At 42.6% G+C, this 22,205-nt stretch overlaps 1 protein-coding gene across 1 annotated transcript in view; it reads right to left on the bottom strand.

Annotated features, from left to right (window-relative positions):
* BANK1 (B cell scaffold protein with ankyrin repeats 1) overlaps positions 1–22,205 on the bottom strand; it is a 172,802-nt gene that overhangs the window by 137,617 nt on the left and 12,980 nt on the right. Inside the window, exon 2 of the mRNA XM_083459213.1 lies at positions 14,126–14,527. Within this exon, the coding sequence (XP_083315339.1) occupies positions 14,126–14,527 (402 nt within the window). The remainder of the gene's footprint in view (positions 1–14,125; positions 14,528–22,205) is intronic.

Genomic DNA, 22,205 nt, shown 5'->3' with positions numbered 1-22,205 from the left:
ATACTTTGACCACCTCATGAGAAGAGAAGACTCCCTGGAAAAGACCCTAATGTTGGGAAAGACTGAGGGCACAAGGAGAAGGGGACGACAGGGAACGAGATGGTTGGACAGTGTTCTCGAAGCTACCAGTATGAGTTTGACCAAACTGCAGGAGGCAGTGGAAGACAGGGAGTGCCTGGAGTGCTCTGGTACATGGGGTCACAAAGAGTCGGACATGACTAAATGACTAAACAACAACAAAACTCTTTACATAGCCAGAACATGTTCAGAATGTATGTACTGCATAGGTCACATAGAATGTTCATGAACTTTTATGGCAACACCTAAGTCAAACACTATTAGATGCCACAAATCCTCTGAACTCAATGTAATATGTGGAAAAACACCTAGTAGTATAATACATGCCGGGGAAATATCAAATGCTTCCCTTTGCAGTGGCCAAATTCATATCTGTGTGATACAGTGCTCATTATGCTTAAGTATATATCATATCATATTATCACCTCAGAAAGAAGTCATAGATTAATCCGGAAAGTTTTACAGCAGAATCCAATATAGAATTTGTATTTGGGTGGTGCACTAAGTTGTGACCATGCACAACCCAGCCAACAAGTTGCAACACTTAACTGAAAATACATTTGGTAAGGCAAGGGCTGCTTTGAACACTCTCTAGAAAATTTCATCTCAGGCTCAGATCACGCCGCAAACTGAACGTCCAAAAAATTTCACATCCACCATGCCTTATTAAAATTGCTTTGCAGTCATGAGCCAGAAACGAGATGCTGTGATGTCACCATGCATACATATTAATGTCACCACATACCAAATGTGCCACACACCCACACAGTCCTTCTACCAGCCAATATCTCTGTGGAGCAGAGGAGAGGAGCAGGAGCATCAGTTTGTCTGGCAGGCACTCTTGAGAATACGAAGCATGAATATATTCTGGAACTTCACACAAAAAGAGACTATTGTAAAATTTTGGACTGCTTTTCCGGTACCCATAAATATTGACCTCTGCATGAGCTGCAAAAAGACAATGCATCAGAAAGGCAAGCAATGCCTTGTGGTTTTCAAGATGATCAAAACTAGGGATGAGCCAAACCGGTAAGAGGCTTCAAAACACTCATTTGGTGTTGGCCCTTAAAAAAAAAAAGGCCATCTGAAAAATAGGCACCACAGGGTATGCTGTAATGATTTCAGCAGTAATCTGTGTATAACAGCAAACAGTGTGGTAGGGCTTTGCCACTCACCTGTCCTCTGACTGAGTTGCTGCGGCACACCAGAGAGGGAGGGACGCAGTGGCACTGAGTTCAGCATGGTGCAATTGGGCCTCCAGGAGTGCCAGATTGTCTCTGTCATTGCATTTGCACCATGCTGATCTCACCCTGCCCCTCTTTATCCAGATGCCCTTCTCTGTGATGTGAGGGTCAACCAGATGTAGGTGAGGTTCCTGCTGGGCTCAAGGCAAAGTGGGGTTCAGGCTAGACTCAGACAGACACAGTGCTCTGCTGCTTCCCCAGCAATGAAAAGCTGAAACTGAGCCCTTAAATAGTGATAGCAGCAGGTGCAGCCTGACTCTTACCACCACCTGTGCTGCAAGATGCTGCTTGGATTCAAGGCACATCCCTCTCCAGAGGCCTGCTACCACAATGGAGCAAGAGAAACTCAGGCTTTCCAGGGTCTTCTATAGTGGAGTCATCAGAGCCAGAGGATAGCATTACTTCTGGAGCTGGCCCTCCATGTCTTTCCCCTTCAGGTTCAGAGTCCTTGTCTCCATCACCTGAAGAATAATTTGACCTGCCATCCTGCAGTAACTCAGCTGGATGGAAATCAGGTGAGTAGCACAGCACCATCCCACCACCCACCATTGTCTCAGTTATCAGGAGTATAGCCCTAAGGCCCAATGGTAAAACAATGGGTACAGGTGTCACAAAAGCAGAGGTACTTGTTGTATGAAATTGCTGTTCAGGCACAGTCATGGATAAACATCGACCCAATTTCATTTTCTCAACACTATATTAGGGCAAACTGAACTATGGAAGCGCATTAACCTAATGGCATCTGCCAAAGGCTTGAACAAAACTAACAGCATCTGCAAATCAAATAGAGAGAATTGTAGGAGATAAATGTCATCAATCACATGAGGAGGTTTGGCTGATTCCAAGGCAAAAAGGCATCCCAATTCCTCCCCCCCCCCCCAAAAAAAATATCTAATTAAAGATGCAATGCTGAATACAACTGCATGGATACGAAGCCACTGAAGTAATTGGAAAGTACATGAATGTCTGTTTACTGAGCAGTGGTTTGAAATTCTAAACCCTAAACTGATCTAGACAGGATTGTGCAGTACAGAATCATGCAATACAGGTTCTTTTGAACTGTACCATATCAGACTCCTGTATGGGTATCATACGTTTTATGTTTCCTTTACACACAAAAATTCTCTGCCTGCATACCAGAAACTAGTGTTTCAGAGAGAAGCACTCTAAGCTAGCCTGTGTCCATAATTGTCCATGTGCAGGAAGGCATTTGTGTAAAGGAGAATTCAAGCATGATTCTCTCTCATTCTGATGCAGCTGAGCCTAAGAAAAACTGCATGATGTTACATTTCCTCATTAGTCAATGGACTTTCCTTCCTAAACTGGTCTTCATAGGGATTTGCTAATCTTTTAACAGGACTCTTGCTGCTAAAACAGGTTAACACAATTACCCCACTGAAAGCCTTTCCCTTGTTTATTTTCTGAAGTGTTCACAAAGAGCACACCATTACATCCATTTCTTTCCCTCTAAATATAAGGTCCTTTACCTCCAGATCACCAGCTCTGCTTTTGTACATTCTCAAGTAGCACTACTTAGGTCTGAAGCATCCCTTAAATCACAAACCTCTCATACCACTCTTTACTAGATGGTGAAGGATCAGGTTTTTAGTACTGGAGAGACCCATGACCAGGTCCACTTGTGGTATACAAGATAACCTGGGGTATAGAAGGGAGGAGGAACTAAGATTAGACTGACCCCCCTCCCAATTTCACTGCCCCATTTACTGGTGGTGAAATTGGGGTTGTTTTGGAGAATGCCCAGAGTGTGAGTAAAAGGGCAGTGGCTTCTCAGTGGCAACAGAACTGACACTCTTCCATAAGCTCAGTGTGTGAGACAGAAAGGTGGAATGCTTGGATACTCTTTCATGGAAATAAGCTTTTAAATGTCTGTGGCCCATAAATACCTACTGAGTCATGTAAAAACCCTTGTTTCTTATCCATAAGTCTTTGGTTGCTGTTGGGTTTCATTCAATGCTGCCTGGGGCTCTTTAGAAATAAGATAACAAGAAGAAAGAAAGAAAGAAAGAAAGAAAGAAAGAAAGAAAGAAAGAAAGAAAGAAAGAAAGAAAGAAAGAAAGAAAGAAATGGTGCTCAGGAGAAAATCCTTCATATGCAACAGAGAAGACTGGCTGGATTAATAGGACCCTTTTCCTATTAGCTGGCTTGGGAAAGATAAGACCAATTCATCCATCTCCAAGCATCCAGAGTTTGCTTTCTATATCAAGGGGAAGTGCTGTAGGTTAGTGATAGAGCATCTGCTTTGCATGTAGAAACTCCAAATTTCAATCCCCAGCATCTCCAAGCTGAGTTGGGAAACCCTGTCTGAAGCCCTGGAGAGCTGTTTCCAGTCAATGTAGACAAAACTGAGCTAGATGGACCAATGGTCCAATTCTCAGGCAGCTTCCTGTATTCCTATGGAGAGCAGACCAATAGTTTGTTGGACAAATGGAATATAAATATAAGAAATTAAAGAAGCAATAAATATACAATTAAAATCATTTGAATGTGTTGTGCCCACCATTCACAGTTACTTTTTCATGCAGACACGCTGCAGACCACCCCAATGAAGCTCATGGACCACTGATTGTCTGCAGACCACAGCTTGGGAGACTCTGGTTCAGACAATGGGTAGGGCAATTCCTGCTGCTCATAACAAACGAGATCCACTGGAGTCCTAGCCATTCAGGTCTTTATATGCAATCCATTTGAATAGTCAGCAACCTATTTGGCAGTCGCTGAAGCCACTAAAACATTATGTCAGTGTAGATTGCATTCCGCAACTCTTACTCACTCTAATATGTGGAGTAGCTCTCTGGCATGCACACAACAACTATCTCTGATGGCTTCATGCCAGCAAAATGCTCTCGTATACAAAGGAGACTCTGTGCTATTTCAACCCAAAAGAACACATTATGCTACACATGATGCTACCCAAAGGGAATTAAAGAAGGAGAATAAACCATATTCTTTTTCCTTGACTGTGCAACAAGTGATCAGACTAGGTGGTGCTTGGAAGGAGGCAGATGCTTCAGTAAGAAGTGTTTTCACACTTCAGTAAGAAATGTTTTTGGATTAAAGTGTTTAGTGGTCGTTGGGTATTTTTTACCTGTGCGCACTCAAAACGTGTGAATTTGTTCTAAAATAATGACATGGTGCTGTAAAGGACATGTACCATGATTGGCTCACAATCCCTGCTACTCACACATGCCTTTAAAAACACACAGAGGTCTTGCATTGTAGCTGCCGATCCAAGGTAAAATGTTGGAAGTGCTATGGGGCCCACCAGTCATGGTGGGTGGTGCTCACTAGACCTGTCAGGGTTCCTAGGGTGTCATGAGGGCATGGCCAATGAGAAGTCACAGTGGTGTGGCCAAGTTGCTCCTGTTTCCTCCCCATCCTCTTCCCTTGCAAAACTACTGAAGACACTTCAGCATTGCAATTTTACAAATAGCAGCTTACTAAACTAAAAAGTTGACTTTGGTTCTCTGCTGCCATAGGTGCTTCTCTGCTGGGCCTCGCCTGCTCTAATTCGCTCCCTATCCCTATCCTTCTCCTTTGCCAAGAAACTGCGGGAAATTAAACATTGCAGTTTTTTGTTAATACTTAGCATTTAAGTGTCAGACCTTGGTTGAGAAGCAGTCCCTGCTCTCACAGTTTCTAGTGTGTTTGTTTCTAGCAAATGTGGAAACAAGTTAGCTAACGTATGTTTCCAGAAAACAGATTTCACCATTCTTTACACTTAATGGGCTGAGCTATTCCAATTTTTTTTTTATTATTCCGTTGCGGAAATATAGGGGCAACCATCATTTATTTTATTTTATTGTAGGTGGCAAGTGCCATTGATTATGTAGCCAAAACTGCACCACTCAATGCACTAGAGGGCGAAATCAGCAGGCCTGAGGGAGGCCCAAGGACTGAAGCAGTGCAAAAAAATTTCAGGGGGAAAAGCAGCCCAGTAGAGACAGAGCATGCTCTGCAGCTATCAAATACTAACTCAAATGCAGTGGGAAGTGGAGACATAAAAATAAAGTAGGGAGAGGGAATGGAATGGTCAGAATAATTAGCAGCTGGTGGGGCAACCCAGACAGGGCTGTGTTGCTGACCTTGCTTCCTAATGTCAGGTGTTGCCAGAGATTGGACTCAAGAGGGCGAGACGGATGAGGAATGGTGGACACACACACACACACACACACACACACCCTCTCCTGACGCTGCAGGAGAAAAGGAATGCATCATTGATTTACAGCAGGGGGTTGAGGGGGTTAAGGAAGGTAAAAGCTCAGAGACAGATGAACAAAAGAGTTGGGAAGTCTTAAAAGAAGCGGAGGGGAACTGCGACAGGGCAGCCAACTGACACATCACTGGAGAGAACTTCTGGTCCCCCTTCTCCCAGAACTTGGTGTTCATTAAGGGTGCAGGAAAAATGGAATCAGAGACATTTGGCCACAAGCAGCCACTGTAAAGGGAGATGCTGTTGCGAGGGAGGATAAGCCCAGTTTGGAGCAATGCCATTGTTAAGGCTTGTTGTGTTCTTTTGTCTCTCGCTATTAAAAGGGTAAAGGGACCCCTGACCATTAGGTCCAGTCATGGCCGACACTGGGGTTGCAGTGCTCATCTCACTTTATTGGCTGAGAGAGCTGGCATACAGCTTCTGGGTCATATGGCCAGCAGGACTAAGCCGCTTCTGGCGAACCAGAGCAGTGCATGGAAATGCCATTTACCTTCCCGCTGAAGTGGTACCTATTTATCTACTTGCACTTTGATGTGCTTTTGAACTGCTAGGTTGGCAGGAGCAGGGACCGAGCAATGGGAGCTCACCCCGTTGCGGGGATTTGAACCGCCGACCTTCCGATCGGCAAGCTCTGGGCTCTGTGGTTTAACCCACAGTGCCACCCGCGTCCCTCTCTCGCTATTAGGATTGAATAAAACTCATTAAAAAGGACTCTGCTTTGTTTTCTCTGCTCTTGCTGCAACCAGGGGAGGAATAGCTTTCCCGAAGCCTTGACAGGTGTCATGGCCAGATCCTAAGGGGTAGAGCAGTGGGGAGCAAGGCAGTGGGGAGCTCAGCCAATCCACCACATTCACTGTTGCACCCACATTGCCCCAAGTTCAATGCTGCTTCCCCTCTCTCCCTCTTGGCAACTAACAAGGATGTATGGGACGGAGAAACCAAGTCAGCGATGCAGCTCTGCCCAAGGCGAACTGCGCCACCAGCCATGACTCTTTGAAATCCAGAACAGAGACTTTGCACTGAAACATTTAATCTATGTATTGCATTTAAAGCATCATTTTATCCCACTTTTTTGTCCAAAAAAAGAGAGACTTGTAAACTTCAAGGATAAGATAGTCAGGCTCACAATCTGAACGACAGAAAGGAAAAGGGTATCAGGAGCAGGTAGGGAGAAAGTTAATTAAGGCAATATTTCTTAGTTATAAAATTCTTGTACTGACCAGCTGGAATTGAAAGACGTCAAGGATTTTCTTGCAAGTCCCACCTGCATATGTTTATAGGATATTGTTTTTTACAGGGAAAATGCAAGCTTTCTGCAAACTCTTTTTCAATGCTCTGAGCTTGCATAACTATGGCGACATTTTGCTGAGCCAACACTGAGGATCCTGTTTCTCTTTATATCATGATTTGAGTGCCAAGTGATTCATGCTGGCTCAGTTTTCAAGCCAATCAAACTTCTGAAAACACAGTTCAAAAGGTGTGCTTTATCCCATGTCTCTGCTCCTTAATCCTAGTATCTCATAACCTCTCATCACTATGTAATGTTTATTAACTTGACACTTTGCTGGCAGCAACGGGACAAAAGCATACTTCCTTCTTTCAAATTAATCTTCTAATTATTTATTCACCAAGAAATGGATATTTTGACAACAAGGATGTCTGAGTGCCAGATGGAGCATTTTGTTTAAGAGCAAGATCCATCAGCTGGATGTCCCTGGTTTATTTAGGGACCAGCTGAGCCATGAACTCTCTGGGATGACCCTTGGTCATCCATCATCAAGCCTCATCTGCAATATGGTGATAATAACCCTAGTTCACCTTACTTGGGACTTCTCCGGGTGACCTGTTTATTGAGCATTCCTTCTGATTTTCTTGCAGAAAGCTAATGCAGACTGTCATCAACTGGCTGGTTGTAGAGGAGTAGTGGGAGGAACCAGCTGGGGAGGGAATCCCCAGGGTACTGGCACCAACTCCAGGGGGGCCTGGAACCTACAATGTTTTTGCTGTTGGTGCCCAGCCAATGGCCCTGCCACTGCCATGTGCCGCTGCCACGTGCCACCCGCTGCTGCCAAGCATATGTTTCCTAATATTTATAGTTTCAGCCCAATGTAAAGCATTTCTGTATGTTCTCTTCACTAACATACAGTGGTACCTCTGGTTGTGAACAGGATCCGTTCTGGAGTCCCGTTCACAACAGGAACAGAACGCAACCCGTGTCTACACGTCTGCACGTGCGCAGGTTGCAATTCACTGCTTCTCCGCATGCGCGTGACGTCATTTTCAGTGTCTGTGCATGTACGTGCGGCGAAACCCAGAAGTAACCCTTTCCAGTATTTTCGGGTTGCCGCGGGTGCAGCCTGAAAAGATTTAACCTGAAGCAAACGTAACAAGAGGTATGACTGTACGCACATTTATGCACACTTTATCCTAGCATATGCACTTTTGTACACATTACTTGGCTTGAGAACTACATTGCAAAATTCAGAGAAGTGTGAGTTTTGAAAGATGCCCATGTTTAAGTGTGCATATTGTTTTGGAAAGCATAACTCAGGTACAACCAGGGTTTTTGATCAGCCGGAACACACCAGAACATGGTTCCAACACATTTCCCCAGCCATGCCTCTGGCTCACGAGAAGATTCACCCTGGAGCATAAAGAAACATCCTCTGTGGGCTCTGGAGAGGGTCTCCTCATGAGCCAGAGCTGCAGCAGGGCTTTAATGAGGCTCCTCAGCTTCCTGGGCTAACAGCTGAGGTGTGGGAAGAAGTCTTCCCTGCGCATCAGCCCTGCAAGCTCCCTGCCTCTTCAGCTTGCCTGCGCAAGCAGGAGGAACCAGGCAGTTTGCAGACCTGATGCTCAGGGAAGGCTTCTTCCTCACTCATTAGCTCTGCCCAGCCACAGAGCAGCCCTCCTTTTCCCACTGGCACAGAAGCAGGAGGGACAGGGCAGTGTCCCTGCACTATTTTTCTAGGTAAAAAAACACCTTTAAATGCCGGCTTGATCTAATTTCTTCCCCACCCTAGTCTTGGGGCCTCATAGGCTTCTCTCACATGCAGAATGTGCAGAAGTTCATTGGTGGGGCCAGGCCTAGACTGCAGATCCTATAGACTTCCTTCACAAGTTCCTCCACACAGAGGGGAGCCTGGCTTAATGGGGATTTCTTCTCTTGCATTGAGAATCTATCCACATGTATGTCTGCACTCCTGTAGACATTTCAAAAGACGATTGGAATAAAAATGTAGAAAAGCAAGGCTCTTTCTTAATAATCCTCCTCCACAATTAAACTCTCTAGCCAGAAACTTGGGGAAATGTCAATTGAGAAAGGAAACCTTTTTGCTTCTAAGTAACTATCTGTATTTAGCATTCAAGGTAATGTTTGTAATTTCTGGTAATATATCCCATGGGTATATAATTGGCTTTTCTCTCAACCCCGAGAGATGATTCATTTCACTTCAGTGCAAAGTTATTTTCTTCGTGTTCGGAACTAAGAGGTATAAAAGTTTGGTGACAAGCAGGTTATTTTAAAAAGACAATGCAGCTAGAACAAGAAGCAATTGTGTACTAGACAGGTTCTCTAGTCAAAATGAACTGCATTCTTGGAGATGGGGGGCGGGAACCAAGATTTGGGGTTTTTTTGTTTTTTTAATTCAGAAAAATGCTTTAAAGAAGGTGGAGTCAGAGACAGAAGAATGAAATTCCTATTTAAATATGCATTTTCACCTATATTCTCAGAAAATTAGCATTTCTGAAGTATTTTCTCAGAAAACATGCATATTCTTATGTCTTATCATAAACCTTAGTTGTGAATGTTTATTTTAATGTTTCAACTGAATTGTTTTATTTGTGTTCTTATTATGCATCTTTCTATTTTTATTTTTATTTTCATTTTTTGTAGCTGCTTTTATACTTGTCACCCACTTAGAAGCCACTTTGGCAGTTGTAGCATATTAATTAATTGATTGCACCCTCTCTCTTGTTTCTTACACTATTTGTAGGGGGTGTTGAGCCAAGAACTGCATCACACAGGAAGGACATAGGATGCTGCTTTATATTGAGTCCACCTAGCTCAGCTTTGTCTACATTGACTGACAGGAGCTCTCCAGGGTTTCAGGTAGAAGTCTCTCCAAGTCCTACCTGGAGGTGCCAAGGGAGATGCCTGGGACTTTCTGCATGCACAGCAAATGCTCTACCACTGAGCTACGGTCCTTATTCCGCCAAATTCAGAGAAATGTGAAATCCAAATGATAACTGTGTTGTCATTTAGACATTAGTCCAAGAGCTGGTGATCAGATGTGTTTGCACTGGAATCCTCAAAGAGCGGGACACGGGTGGTGCTGTGGGTTAAACCACAGAGCCTAGGGCTTGCCAATTGGAAGGTTGGCAGTTCAAATCCCCGTGAAGGGGTGAGCTCCCATTGCTCAGTCCCAGCTCCTGCCAACCTAGCAGTTTGAAAGCACATCAAAGTGCAAGTAGATAAATAGGTACCACTCCGGCGGGAAGGTAAACAGTGTTTCCGTGTACCTTTCTGGTTTCGCCAGAAGCGGCTTAGTCATGCTGGCCACATGACCCGGAAGCTGTATGGTGGCTCCCATGGCCAGTAAAGTGAGCACTGCAACCCCAGAGTCATCCGCGACTGGACCTAATGGTCAGGGCTCCCTTTACCTTTACCACAAAGAGCAAATTGCTCAAGCATTCCAACCTGAAAGTACCCACTGGTGGGGGACAACAACAGGAGAGAGTTATTGCCTTTATGCCCTGCTCCTGGGCTTCCCAAATGCCTCTGCTTTGCCCCTGTGGGAAATAAGATCCAGCAGGGCTCTTCCATTGTTCTCAGGAAGACTGAACTAGAAATTTCACTGTATGTTCAGATGCTGCCAAAAATGGCAACCCACCACAATAACTAAACTATTCTCTTGTCTATACCTAGCCTAAAGCACTCAGTGTTCCCAAGCAGTTTCCCATCCAAGTACCAATCAGGCCTGATCCGACTTAGCTTCTAAGATCAGACATGTTCAGGATGTTATGGCTGCAGGAGTTTGGTACATCCAGTTTTAACAGCCAGGCAAGTAAACCCTGCTTGTGTTTCAAGGTAATATGCCAGTGCTTTTGTTACAGGTCCTCCAAGTTCCTCATTCCAAGTTACTGCTGGAACGAAATAGCATGCAGAATATTATTTTACCAGAAACATTATGTATACCACCATTCTGGGAAATTAAGGTACATGCAGTGCTTTGCAAGCTTCTTACAGGTCAAGTGGACCCATAATTCCTGCATTTCCCTCGGCGTATTCTAGCATTAAACTGGGACAAATGGACCTAGTCTTCATGCACATGCAAACTAAAATGCTTTTTTATGGCTTTTGAGTGCTTCTTTTACACTCATAATATTTTTTCTAGCAAGCTTTCAAGGGACAAGAAAAACCCATAATGAGAAGCTATGGGCTGGATGTTGCCGAACGATTTGTACTGCACACGCTCTCATTAATTTACCTTTAGGCTCACAGAACGGGCCCTTTGCATATGGAAAAAGAAAACATGCTTGCCAAGTATTTTAACTGGGGGGGGGGGGGAGAAAGTCTATTTCACTTTGTCAGTGCATGTAAATACTTTCCTCTTTCAGCCAACAGATACACATCAGAAATCTTTAACTATATGCTTCAAGAGTATTTTCAACAAGAATTTAACCATAAGGCACAGGAGAAGAAAAGTAAGGATTTGCATAGACAGTTCTATCACCACCCCCCATGTCTGAACTACTTTTGGGAGACACTTGTGAGCAACTCTAATCTTTATGCATCTGCAGTGTTACTAAAATGTTCTTAGTTCATATAGTCCTTTGCAGTTTCTTGATGGATACTATCTGTATTCCCACTATAGCAGGGGTGATTTGGTGCAGAAAGAATGAAGATACATCACAATTAGTTCCTTTTCCTGTGACATCTTTGGTTTTCAAGCATGGTTGAATACTTTAAACTGGGAAGCTACATTTTTAATGAAGTACACATTTTTTTATAGCCAACATTAAGTACTTTTAAGTCCCATAGATCTGAATTGGAGAGAGTTAGACATATGCTTAAATCTTCCATTGTCTTAGAGGTACTTAATTTGAGATACATTTTGCCTTTTGCCTTATATTTAAAAACTTAAATATAATACATTTAGGATATACTCGGGGAAATATTTGGATATATGGTAACCATTTGCTGCTCTATAGTAATTTTAAGGGGATATGGTTACCATATAATGATTTGATATTTTGGGTGGTGCTGTGGGTTAAACCACAGAGCCTAGGAGTTGCCGATCAGAAGGTCTGCGGTTCGCATCCCCATGACGGGGTAAGCTCCCATTGCTCGGTTCCAGCTCCTGCCAACCTAGCAGTTCGAAAGCACGTCAAAGTGCAAGTAGATAAATAGGTACCGTTCCAGCGGGAAGGTAAACAGAGTTTCCGTGCACTGCTCTGGTTCGCCAGAAGCTGCTTAGTCAAGCTGGCCACATGACCTCGGTCAGTAAAGTAAGATGAGCACCGCAACCCCAGAGTCGGCCACAAATGGATCTAATGGTCAGGGGTCCCTTTACCTTTTTTAGTTGACATGTTGTTTAAAGTTCCTGGCACTTATAATCCTTTATGCTGCAAAAGTAGAGAGGAAAGAAAACATTTCTATCATCTATAGCAGTGATGGCCAAACTCGGCCCTCCAGCTGTTTTGGGTCTACAATTCCCATCATCCCTAACCACTGGTCCTGTTAGCTAGGGAGTTGTAGTCCAAAAACAGCTGGAGAGCCAAGTTTGGCCATCACTGATCTATAGTGAACTTGGCCATTCATGCAATTTATAGTATTGCTGGAATATTGTACAAATTTGTACAATATTTGAAGCTTTTGATTATTATTATTTTATATATGAGAACCAAGCACAGGAGTTAGCTAGACTTGCCAACTTACATAACAACAGCAACTATCATATGAAGAATATATTCCAAATATTGAAGAATGAAGACCATGTGTCTTAGTAACATAACACATGCATTTCATGGAAAAGATCTCAAGTTCAAACCACATCATTTTCATGTAGTGCTGGGAAAACTTCTGTCTGTAACTTCAGAGAGTCACTGCCATTGTTGACAGTACTGAGCTAAATGACCTGACTTGTTATAAGGCAGCTCCCTATGTTCCTAGGTTATTAGGTCTCTTCTGCAACAGGAAAAGGGGTAAATAAAATATGCACAATTATGGCCAAATGGAGTCATTATGTAAGAACTAAGGACAACCATGGGGCTACCTTAGAAAAGTTTTCAGAACTTTTCATGTGGTCCAGAATTCAGCTGCAAAGATCTTGGTGGGCTCACTTCCCTGGGTCCAATTTGCATGGTTGCCCATTTGCTTCTAAGCACAATTCATACTGCTAATGATATTCTTTTAAAAGCCCTAAATGGCTTAGGTTATTAGAATATCTTAGGGATGACTTCCCATTCTATCCTGTCTGCTCCCAAACATCAGGAGGAGTGGCCTTTTCATGAGTCCCGCCGAGTGTTGAGGCATGGCTGGGGTGAGACAAGAGAAAGGGACTTCTCAGATTATGGAGCATCTTGCTACTTCCATCACTGTTTATTCCTAAGCCCCTTTCATGACTGAATCAAAGAAACACCACATGATCACTGGGAACTAGGACACATTGCTGACAACACACCCCTAACATCCACACTTGTGAGAAGCTCAGACTGTCCACGCCCTTGTTAGCCGCCCCATGCCCACTAATAACAAGGAAGTTCTAGAGAGTCCAATGGTGCACTTCAGGTCTTCATCTGGTGCCTACAAAGCCTCTGAGCTCCCCACTCACTGTCCCCTTAGTCATGATGAGTTCTGTTACCTTTTCCTCCCTTGAAAATGTATAGAGTTGAAAGAGGAAGTGAGACGAGTGACCTTCTTTCCCACTTCCTCTTTCAGATGAATTCTACCGGATACAAGTTTTACTGAGCTCTCTTTGAAAAACAAACTGACACATCTGTCTGCATCTTTACTCTCTTGGGCAAGGATGGGTGATCTGTGGGAGTGAGGAGAAAAGTGTCCAGAAATCCCCATCGCTGAAAAATCCAAATGTGACTTTCAAAGGTTGGTGACACCTAATTAGGAATTCTCCATTGTTTGAATTACAAAAAAAAATGCAAGAAAAGAGTGTGTGCATGTATACATGCATTTCTTTTTCTTTTTTAACAAAATTCCAATAAAAGGTTCTTTCAGTTCACTTCTCTCTCCCCCCCCCCACCTTCCATGTTACTGTAATATATGCAAATCACATCAAAGTTGCTTTTCAGATGGAAAGAATATAAAAACCATTCCTGCTTATTGGGACAAAACCATATGACAAATAAATCATCATTAGGCTTAAACTATTTATTGAGCCAACTGCTGAGCTTCAGAATATTTTAAGACTCTCTCAAAAAATGTGGAAGCACACCTATCTGTTGTGCCCCAGTCCCTGAAAATAAAGTGGATTTTTAAGAGAGAGGAAGGAGGACGAGAAAGAAAGAAAGAAAGAAAGAAAGAAAGAAAGAAAGAAAGAAAGAAAGATGTTACCTTGTTGAATAATGCCAGTAATCACTGCAAGGTATACTTCTGGATCATGATTAGTGGTAATCAACAGATTGTGTGGGTCTATATTCAGTATTTGATAGATAGTGTCTGAACTTTCAATCCCACAAAGCAAAACAACCACTCTTTCAGGAGGCTGAAGGATCTTGTCCAGAAAACGTCTTTTCTTTTTGTTCAGACAATTAAGAAGTCCACTTGAAAGTATCAGCAGTTTACATCTGTAAGATCCCAGGGATGGCAATCCCAGGGGGTGAATGAATGGAGATCCCATGTTGTAAAGCAAGATTCTGTCCTCTGATAAGAGATGCTTGAAAATTGTTTTTAAATACAGTGCCCATTCCTCTGCATCTTCTTCATGGATAATAACAAGACTGCCCTGTGCATTTTCTGAAGAAGAAAAAGAAAAAGATTTACAGATAAGTGTCACTTTATATCAGTGGCTGATAATTTCAGATGCGATTAAAGATTGATTCACACAAGCCCAAACGCATTCCATTCATGAAGAAATTAGCATGAAACTTGCATGAAAAATTGCCATGTTTGGATCAGACCTGATATATCCATTGACATTGGTGATCTTTAGAAAATACCATACTGAGCCCAGGGGATTTTGCTGCCTATGGTGAAGGACAAAATGGCAGCATCCAGTCCATGCACAACCCTAACCGGACTGGCAGTCGAATGTTACTGAGCAATGCTGGTAGCCTTCCAAAGTCTCTTGCTAAGCTTTCTTTCACCTGAGCAAGGACCTCCAAATTCACACTGAAACCCAGCCAGATGGGTGGGGTATAAATAATAAATTGTTGTTGTTGTTGTTGTTGTTGTTGTTGTTGTTGTTGTTGTTATTATTATTATTATTATTATTATTATTATTAGCCAGAATGAGTTGACCATGAGTGCAGCGGCAGCTGCTGCCCCTAACCATTCCTCCTGACCCTACCAGCTGTTCTCTTCTGTTGAAAGACAGAGCTGTATGGGTCATGCACAGTGAGAGATGGCTGTATTTTGATTGAAAATCTGTCATCTGACAGTCCTCTAGTTGAAGGGATGCCAAAACCATGTCCAGTTCAAAGGTAAAGAACCATAAGAGCTAGGAGTCTTCAAGCTGCCCATCAACAGCTAACATCTAGATAACAGAATGAGCAGGCATACAGATCACCTGGTAATACAGTGGTACCTCGGGTTAAGTACTTAATTCGTTCCGGAGGTCCGTTCTTAAACTGAAACTGTTCTTAATCTGAAGCACCACTTTAGCTAATGGGGCCTCCTGCTGCCACCACGCTGCCACCACACGATTTCTGTTCTCATCCTGAAGCAAAGTTCTTAACCTGAAGCACTATTTCTGGGTTAGCTGAGTCTGTAACCTGAAGCGTCTGTAACCTGAAGCGTATGTCACCAGAGGTACCACTGTAATAATAATAATAATAATAATAATAATAATAATAATAATAATAAATAATTTATTACTTATATCCCACCCATCTGCCAGGCCTCCCCAGCCACACTAGTCTTCCCCACTATGGTGAGACATATTTTATTTCTGGTTAAATTATACTCATTATTTCTTAATTTGCATCTATATATTAGCACACACAAATTTCATATAAATCTCTCTTCTCTTTTTTGCTGACGCATTCTCCTTTTAGGGGGGTGGGGGTGGGATGCCAAACTGGCCACTGTGCTCAGAAGGTCGAGGCATCTGAAGGGCCTCATCCTCTTCAGTACAGGTGAACGTTCAGGCTCAGAATATTAAAAGGGAGGTGGTTGCTGAAGCTCATGCATTAGCTTTTGTGAAGCTTTTCCCAGGATCCTCTTTGCTCGCAGGCAGGAAGTGAGTTTCTCATTAAAAAATAATAATCAAACCTTAACTTTAGGTCTCCACAGTTCCACACCGGTTTGCAATTATTTTTTAAAGCCCTCATGAAAATTCATCAGTGTTCCTGTGAAAATTTCTCCTAATCTACACATGCTTCCTTGCAATGATACCTACACGTATGGTATGCATTTTGTACACATTACATGGCTGGGGGAACTGCACTGTAAAATATGTACAAGTGTGAATTTCAAAAGATGCCTGTGTTTCAATTTATATTGTTTGAAGAAGTATGTGTTAGGTAGATTCACCTTTAAATGTGACCTGAATTGATCTTTTCCCCCCTAACCCTGTTCTAGCCTGACAAGATTCTGAAGAAGGACAGCTGTAATTGGAACTCCTTCTTGACGCAAGGCTGTGAGATTTTTGCACAATAAACTGAAAATGAACAATACTGTACAGACAAGAGTTCATCCTGAGTTCCTTCTCTGGACTGTATTTTTCCTGGGATGTCTTGTGCTCCTTTTTTATAGGTCTGCATATAAACATGTTTTTTTAAAAATAATCTCACGTTAAATTAAAGCAGACAGGCTTCACATTTATTTATTTTTGGGAGCTTGGCTACATTGTGTGGAGGTAAAATGAAGTGACATGTGAAGCATAATCTTACCTGTGACATGGCTACTGTAGAGAATAAGAGCCTATTAGCTGCACTAGGTCTATTGATCATTAACAATGTGTTGCATGGCACAATGTGACACAACAATGAATATAGGTAGTTCAATTGCTCCAGGCTTATTTCTGCAGGAAGCATAATAGGACTGCGCTCCCACAGCAATTGTCACACTGTACCACAGCTGGAGACAGCGAAGAAAAGCAGCCCAAAGCCATGTTTTGTAAAGGTTTTTTAAAAAAGAAAATTAAAAAGAGGGCATGAAATGCACCCTGCTCTCGACTACAATACTGTCATTTTACTTGGTTACTGGTGGTAGAATTCTACTAGAATTGTCATATAGTTAGTTCAGATTCATGCCACATAATTAACTGCAACTATAATATAATAGGACATATTTACACATTATTGCGCGTAGGAATATGCGCTAGTCTAGGCATGTCTACTCAGAGGTAAGTCCTATTGAGTTTAAAGGGGCTTACTCCTAGGTAAGGACAGATCATGAAGCTGAGGCTCCAACACTTTGGCCACCTCATGAGAAGAGAAGACTCCCTGGAAAAGACCCTGATGTTGGGAAAGATGGAGGGCACAAGGAGAAGGGGACGACAGAGGACGAGATGGTTGGACAGTGTTCTTGAAGCTACCAGCATGAGTTTGACCAAACTGCAGGAGGCAGTGGAAGACAGGAGTGCCTGGTGTGCTCTGGTCCATGGGGTCATGAAGAGTCGGACACGACTAAACGACTAAATAACAACAACTCCTAGGTAAGCATGTCTGAAATCCCACACACCAGCTTTTCAAAACCTCATGCCGTCCAGATCTTTAGGACTGCCAATCTCATCAACCCTAACCACTGGCCATGCTGGCTAAGGCAGATGGGAGTTGTGGTCCACAAGAGGGCACAAGATTGGGGAACACCGACTTAAGCCTCACTGAACACAGGAATATAGGAAGCTAGATGGAATTGGTCCATCTAACTCAATATTGTCTGCCCAATGGGTATTGGTTCTCTAGGATTTCAGACAGGAGACCTACCTAAAGATTCCAGGTACTGAACAAAGGATCATCTACCATTGTTTGAATTACAGGAGACAGGCAAAGGAGGATCACCCCAAGCTTTTGTGATGGCCCATTAACTAGAGTTTTTGAAGGCTAAAGAGGGCTAAAAAATGGGGAAGGGTAGACAATGGATTTCAGTAATGGTCCTCTAATTCTTCCTTCGTAGTTTCAGCACTGACCTCTATATGCTGCTGCTGCAGTAACAGGCAACTCCTGCATTTCATGTATAAAATGTAAGTTAAGGGGAATGTTGCCCTCTTAAAACTTAATAGAACCTATCACACTTTGACAAAATTAAGCTATGCTTCACCTGTTTTGTACTTGGAAGCCCTGTGGAATAAAAATGTATTATTAGTTCTGCAATGAGGAACAAGAGGCAATTGCGTGCTGTCATCCAGAGCATAATAGGAGCTTTCTGACAAGGTAAAGCATTCTCTAGGTTACTGGTGCGCGGCCACCCATAAAGGCGTAATATAACAGAACCACCAAATGTGGCATCTAACCATTGCTCAGAAAGAAATATTGATTCTGTGACGTTGAAAAAATACATGAGCATTTTCTTTTGTGATATATGCAGGGGATATAGGAGGGGATGGGAGCAGGCCGGCAGCTAGGGATGGGCCACAAATTCAATGTAGGTTGCATTTAAAAGCAAACCTATCTTATTTGCACTTTCCAAAACAATACGTAAACTGAAACACAGCAGTCCTCCCAAACTGGCACTTCTCCAAATTTTGCAATGCTGTTCTTCAGCCAAGTAATATGTACAAAAAAACTGTGCTCTACCATGATGCTATAGGCAATAATGTGCATATATAACCAAATATAATATACAGAATGCATCATATTGGAAGCAATTACTTTGCAAAAATGTGTACGTTGGACAAAGTTGCATACAAAAATATGCACATGGTGAAATTTCATGAGGGCTCTCTTTAAAAAGACAACAAACTTTTGCAAACTGATGTGGAAATGTGGAAAACCGTTCTTAAGATTGGAGGAACAAATAACTGAGATAAACCAAAATCCACAGACTCACCCATCCTTATGCTCTACCATGATGCTATAGGCATTTCTCCCATGCATTAAAAAGTCTATAAACTCAATCACCCATGTCTTTATAAGATTAAAGAAAGAATTTCCCAACATAAGAACACAGCAGTCTTGGCTCCAGAAAGCAGTGTTCTCCAGCCAGCACCTTGCTTGATTACTAAGAGCACTCTGAAGTTTTATAAGCAGCCTTTAATCATCTTCCTTTCCATTAGTGGCACATTTCTTTGAAGCCATATGACTTAGACCCCCCACCCACATCATTTCCCATTATCCGAGAGCGCTGCTAAAGTGCTTTGGGTTATTCTACCCATACCCTAAATTGATTTCGGTTTTGCTTTATGAATTTGCCATCTAACAGTCCACCAGCCTAGAGATGCTAGAAGCATACATGTGTTTACTTTTTGGATGAAAAATAGTGTTGAGAAGTAAGGTTGCTTCCCCTCCTCCTTAGATAGTGTGCAGTTCCTGGTTCTCAGCCAGAGAGAATACTTCTTAATATGCAAGATGAATAGAAAAGAAAAGTAACTCGATTAATATTGCCTTTTCCTGTTAGTCTGGTTGAAAAAGGTGCAGATGGACGCATTCACTTCCAAGCATCCAGTGGTTGCTTTCCATATCATAGAACCACAGAATTGTTGGAAGTTCAACTAGTCCAACCCCCTGCAATGCAGGAATCTTTTGCCCAACATGTGGCTCAAACCTACAACCCTGAGATTAAGAGCTTCATGCTCTACCAACTGAGCCATTCCATATCTGTGTAAAGTGCTATAGTTTAGTGGTAGAACATCAGCTTTGCATGCAGAAGGTCCCAGGTACAGTCCTGGGCATCAAGCCAGTTTATGGCAGCCATGGAAATGGTAAATTCCATGGTAAGTGGTATTAAGAAGACTTTTTCTACAACCCATTTTCTGATAGCAACTGAGTCAATGAAAGATGCAGGAGAAGGCTTGAGATCCTTATGGTACCTATTCACCAAAGTCTCAAGTCTATTTCACACTTGCATGCTCACTCGATTATCATTACTGCACAACCATCACTTGTGTATTGGAACATCAAGTGATGGCTTCTCTGTGTGAATGGGGCATCACAGATAGAGCAATACAGACAGAAAGTTCATATCAATTGGCACACAGTGGAATCCATATTATCCACATAGTCACTAGTTTTGGGACCACCTCCCTCGCTTCTTGCATGACCCATTGACCTTCAACAGTTGTCCCTTATCATAAGACATGCTGCTTGTTAAATTATCTCACAAATGGTAGCACTATCATCCCTTCTCTATTTTCAAGGATCTAGAAAAGAAATGTGGTGATTTCAAAGTGACTTTAACACTGATCAATTGTGGTATGGAGAGGGAACCCTATTACCCACCAAATAGCTAAAGAACAGGCTATGCAGCCAACAGTCATCAATACTGGGTAGAAGGGAACAGCTCTAAAGGACTACTAAGTGCACTCTGATACACTCTACAAAGTGTAATAATTCATGTGCATTGTGTCCTTGGGATTTTCTGCCTGGCTTGCTTCCTGTGTGTATTTTCAACGAGTAGGTTTTGACTTTGTGGACCAGGAAACAGAATTGGAGTCAGCTTAGGACTTGGTTCCACATTGTCAGTGCGGAAGGCCAGGCTTTAAATCTGTTTAAAGAGTTTGTGTGAATTTCAATAGGTGGATGGTGCTGGGGGTGTGTGTGCATCTTGAATGGAGTTTCTAATAGCTTCCACCATTCACACACTGCTTCCCCATGAACCTTATAGACAGTGCTCTGAATACAACATGTTTCCAACATATATATTTAGGCAGGAGCAACCTGCTAGACCATCTAGTTGGCTGACCCCCAAGGCCAATCTGTGTCCACCTAGACACAGTTCTCGCCTCAGAGCTTGTTACTCTCAGAAATTTGGCCCTATCATTAGGCAGAGTGAGGTGACTGCCTGAGCTGACATTTCTGGGAGCACAGAATGGACAAGACACTCTGTGCCCCCCTCCTAAGCTAACATGCTGCTTTCAGATGCAGTGGGGATACCAATGCTAGCTTTGAATCTGCTAGTCTGGTCAGTTTTTGTACATGGAATTGGGGAGGCACCCTCCTGCCTGCGCCTTGGACAGCAAAATATCTTGGTGCAGCCCTGCAAAGTAAAGGTCAAATGACGTGCAGTTTCAAATATGTATTTGTCATTACCTTTCATTAGTATTAATACGAACTGTAGACATTATTTTCACCAGGACTGCAGTGCACATGAAAAATAAGTTTAGCCATTTCTCTGCAATTGCAGTCCCAATGAAAATCCCTTCACATGGCAATCAGTGTTAGGGAAAAAGCTCCCACTGGAACTAATTTGAGTTTTGTCTCTAAGGCTAATTGCCACTAGACTGGGGGGGGGGAGAGATTTAAGTTTGGATCATGCCTAGGGAAGGAAGGGTTAAACTGCTGCTTCGGTTTAGATTAGATTTGTTTGGGCAGTAGTCAACCAACGTGTCCATCAACACAAGCATCTACGCTTACACAACAGGACTTTCCCTTTTCTCCTCCCCATACATGCCGCTGTGCCCTCCCCAATCCTACTCCAGAGAGAGGGGGGATCCCCTAGAACAGATTTAGGGAGCATGGGGAGGAGAATACTATTTTGTTGCACAAGCTGAAATTCTTACATTCATGGCACTTTCATATAAACCTCTACACTGGATAGAAGACTTCATTTGTATCTAGTAATTCCATCATCAGAAAATAAAAGTTTTAACAGTGTGAAGGCTCCATTTAAATTGCCTCGGAACATTCACATTCAATATTTTAAAGCTCTGGCAACATGTTCGCACACTATTCATTCTATATAGCATGTAGACAGAATCACAGAATTGTAGAGTTGGAAGGGATGACAAGGGTCATCTTGTCCAACCCTCCACAATGCAGGGATCTTCTGCCCAACATGGGGCTCAAACACACAACTTTGAGATTTAGCATCTAATGCTCTACTGACTGAGCTATTTTGACCTTCAGTGTTTCATGTGATTCCATGATTTCTGCCATGGTTCTTAATCCCTACCCATTTACATTAAAATAATAAACTTTTAATAGGTGTTGGCTTGACCATATCAATTTCTTCCATCAGTTAATTACTTTTGGAAGATCAAATTGCATATAAAGGCAGACATCTCCCTATTTGATTTGATTTTCCACACTTGCAGAAACTTTCCTATTAGATCTGCACAAGAATGATAATGAAAACTACAAACTCTTCCCTGATTGAATTAAATCAAAATTTGAAGCCACGATGTTTAAGTACAACCAGAAGGCTAGTCTTGAGGGCTACTATCTCTCTGCTTCCTAATGTAGCCAATGAGAGGGAAGGGCAGGTTGAATTCTAGATGAAGTAGTTAACATCTCTCAGAATTAGGTCTTCTGCTTGGTTTGATTTTGTTTATTAAGCCACTATTTTCCTTTAAACAGAGGATGGCAGTGCAATG

This window comes from Podarcis liolepis (assembly GCF_965112155.1).
Source record: "Podarcis liolepis genome assembly, chromosome: 9".
In the NCBI taxonomy this organism is placed as follows: domain Eukaryota; kingdom Metazoa; phylum Chordata; class Lepidosauria; order Squamata; family Lacertidae; genus Podarcis; species Podarcis liolepis.
This window is presented reverse-complemented; position numbering and strand designations above follow the sequence as displayed.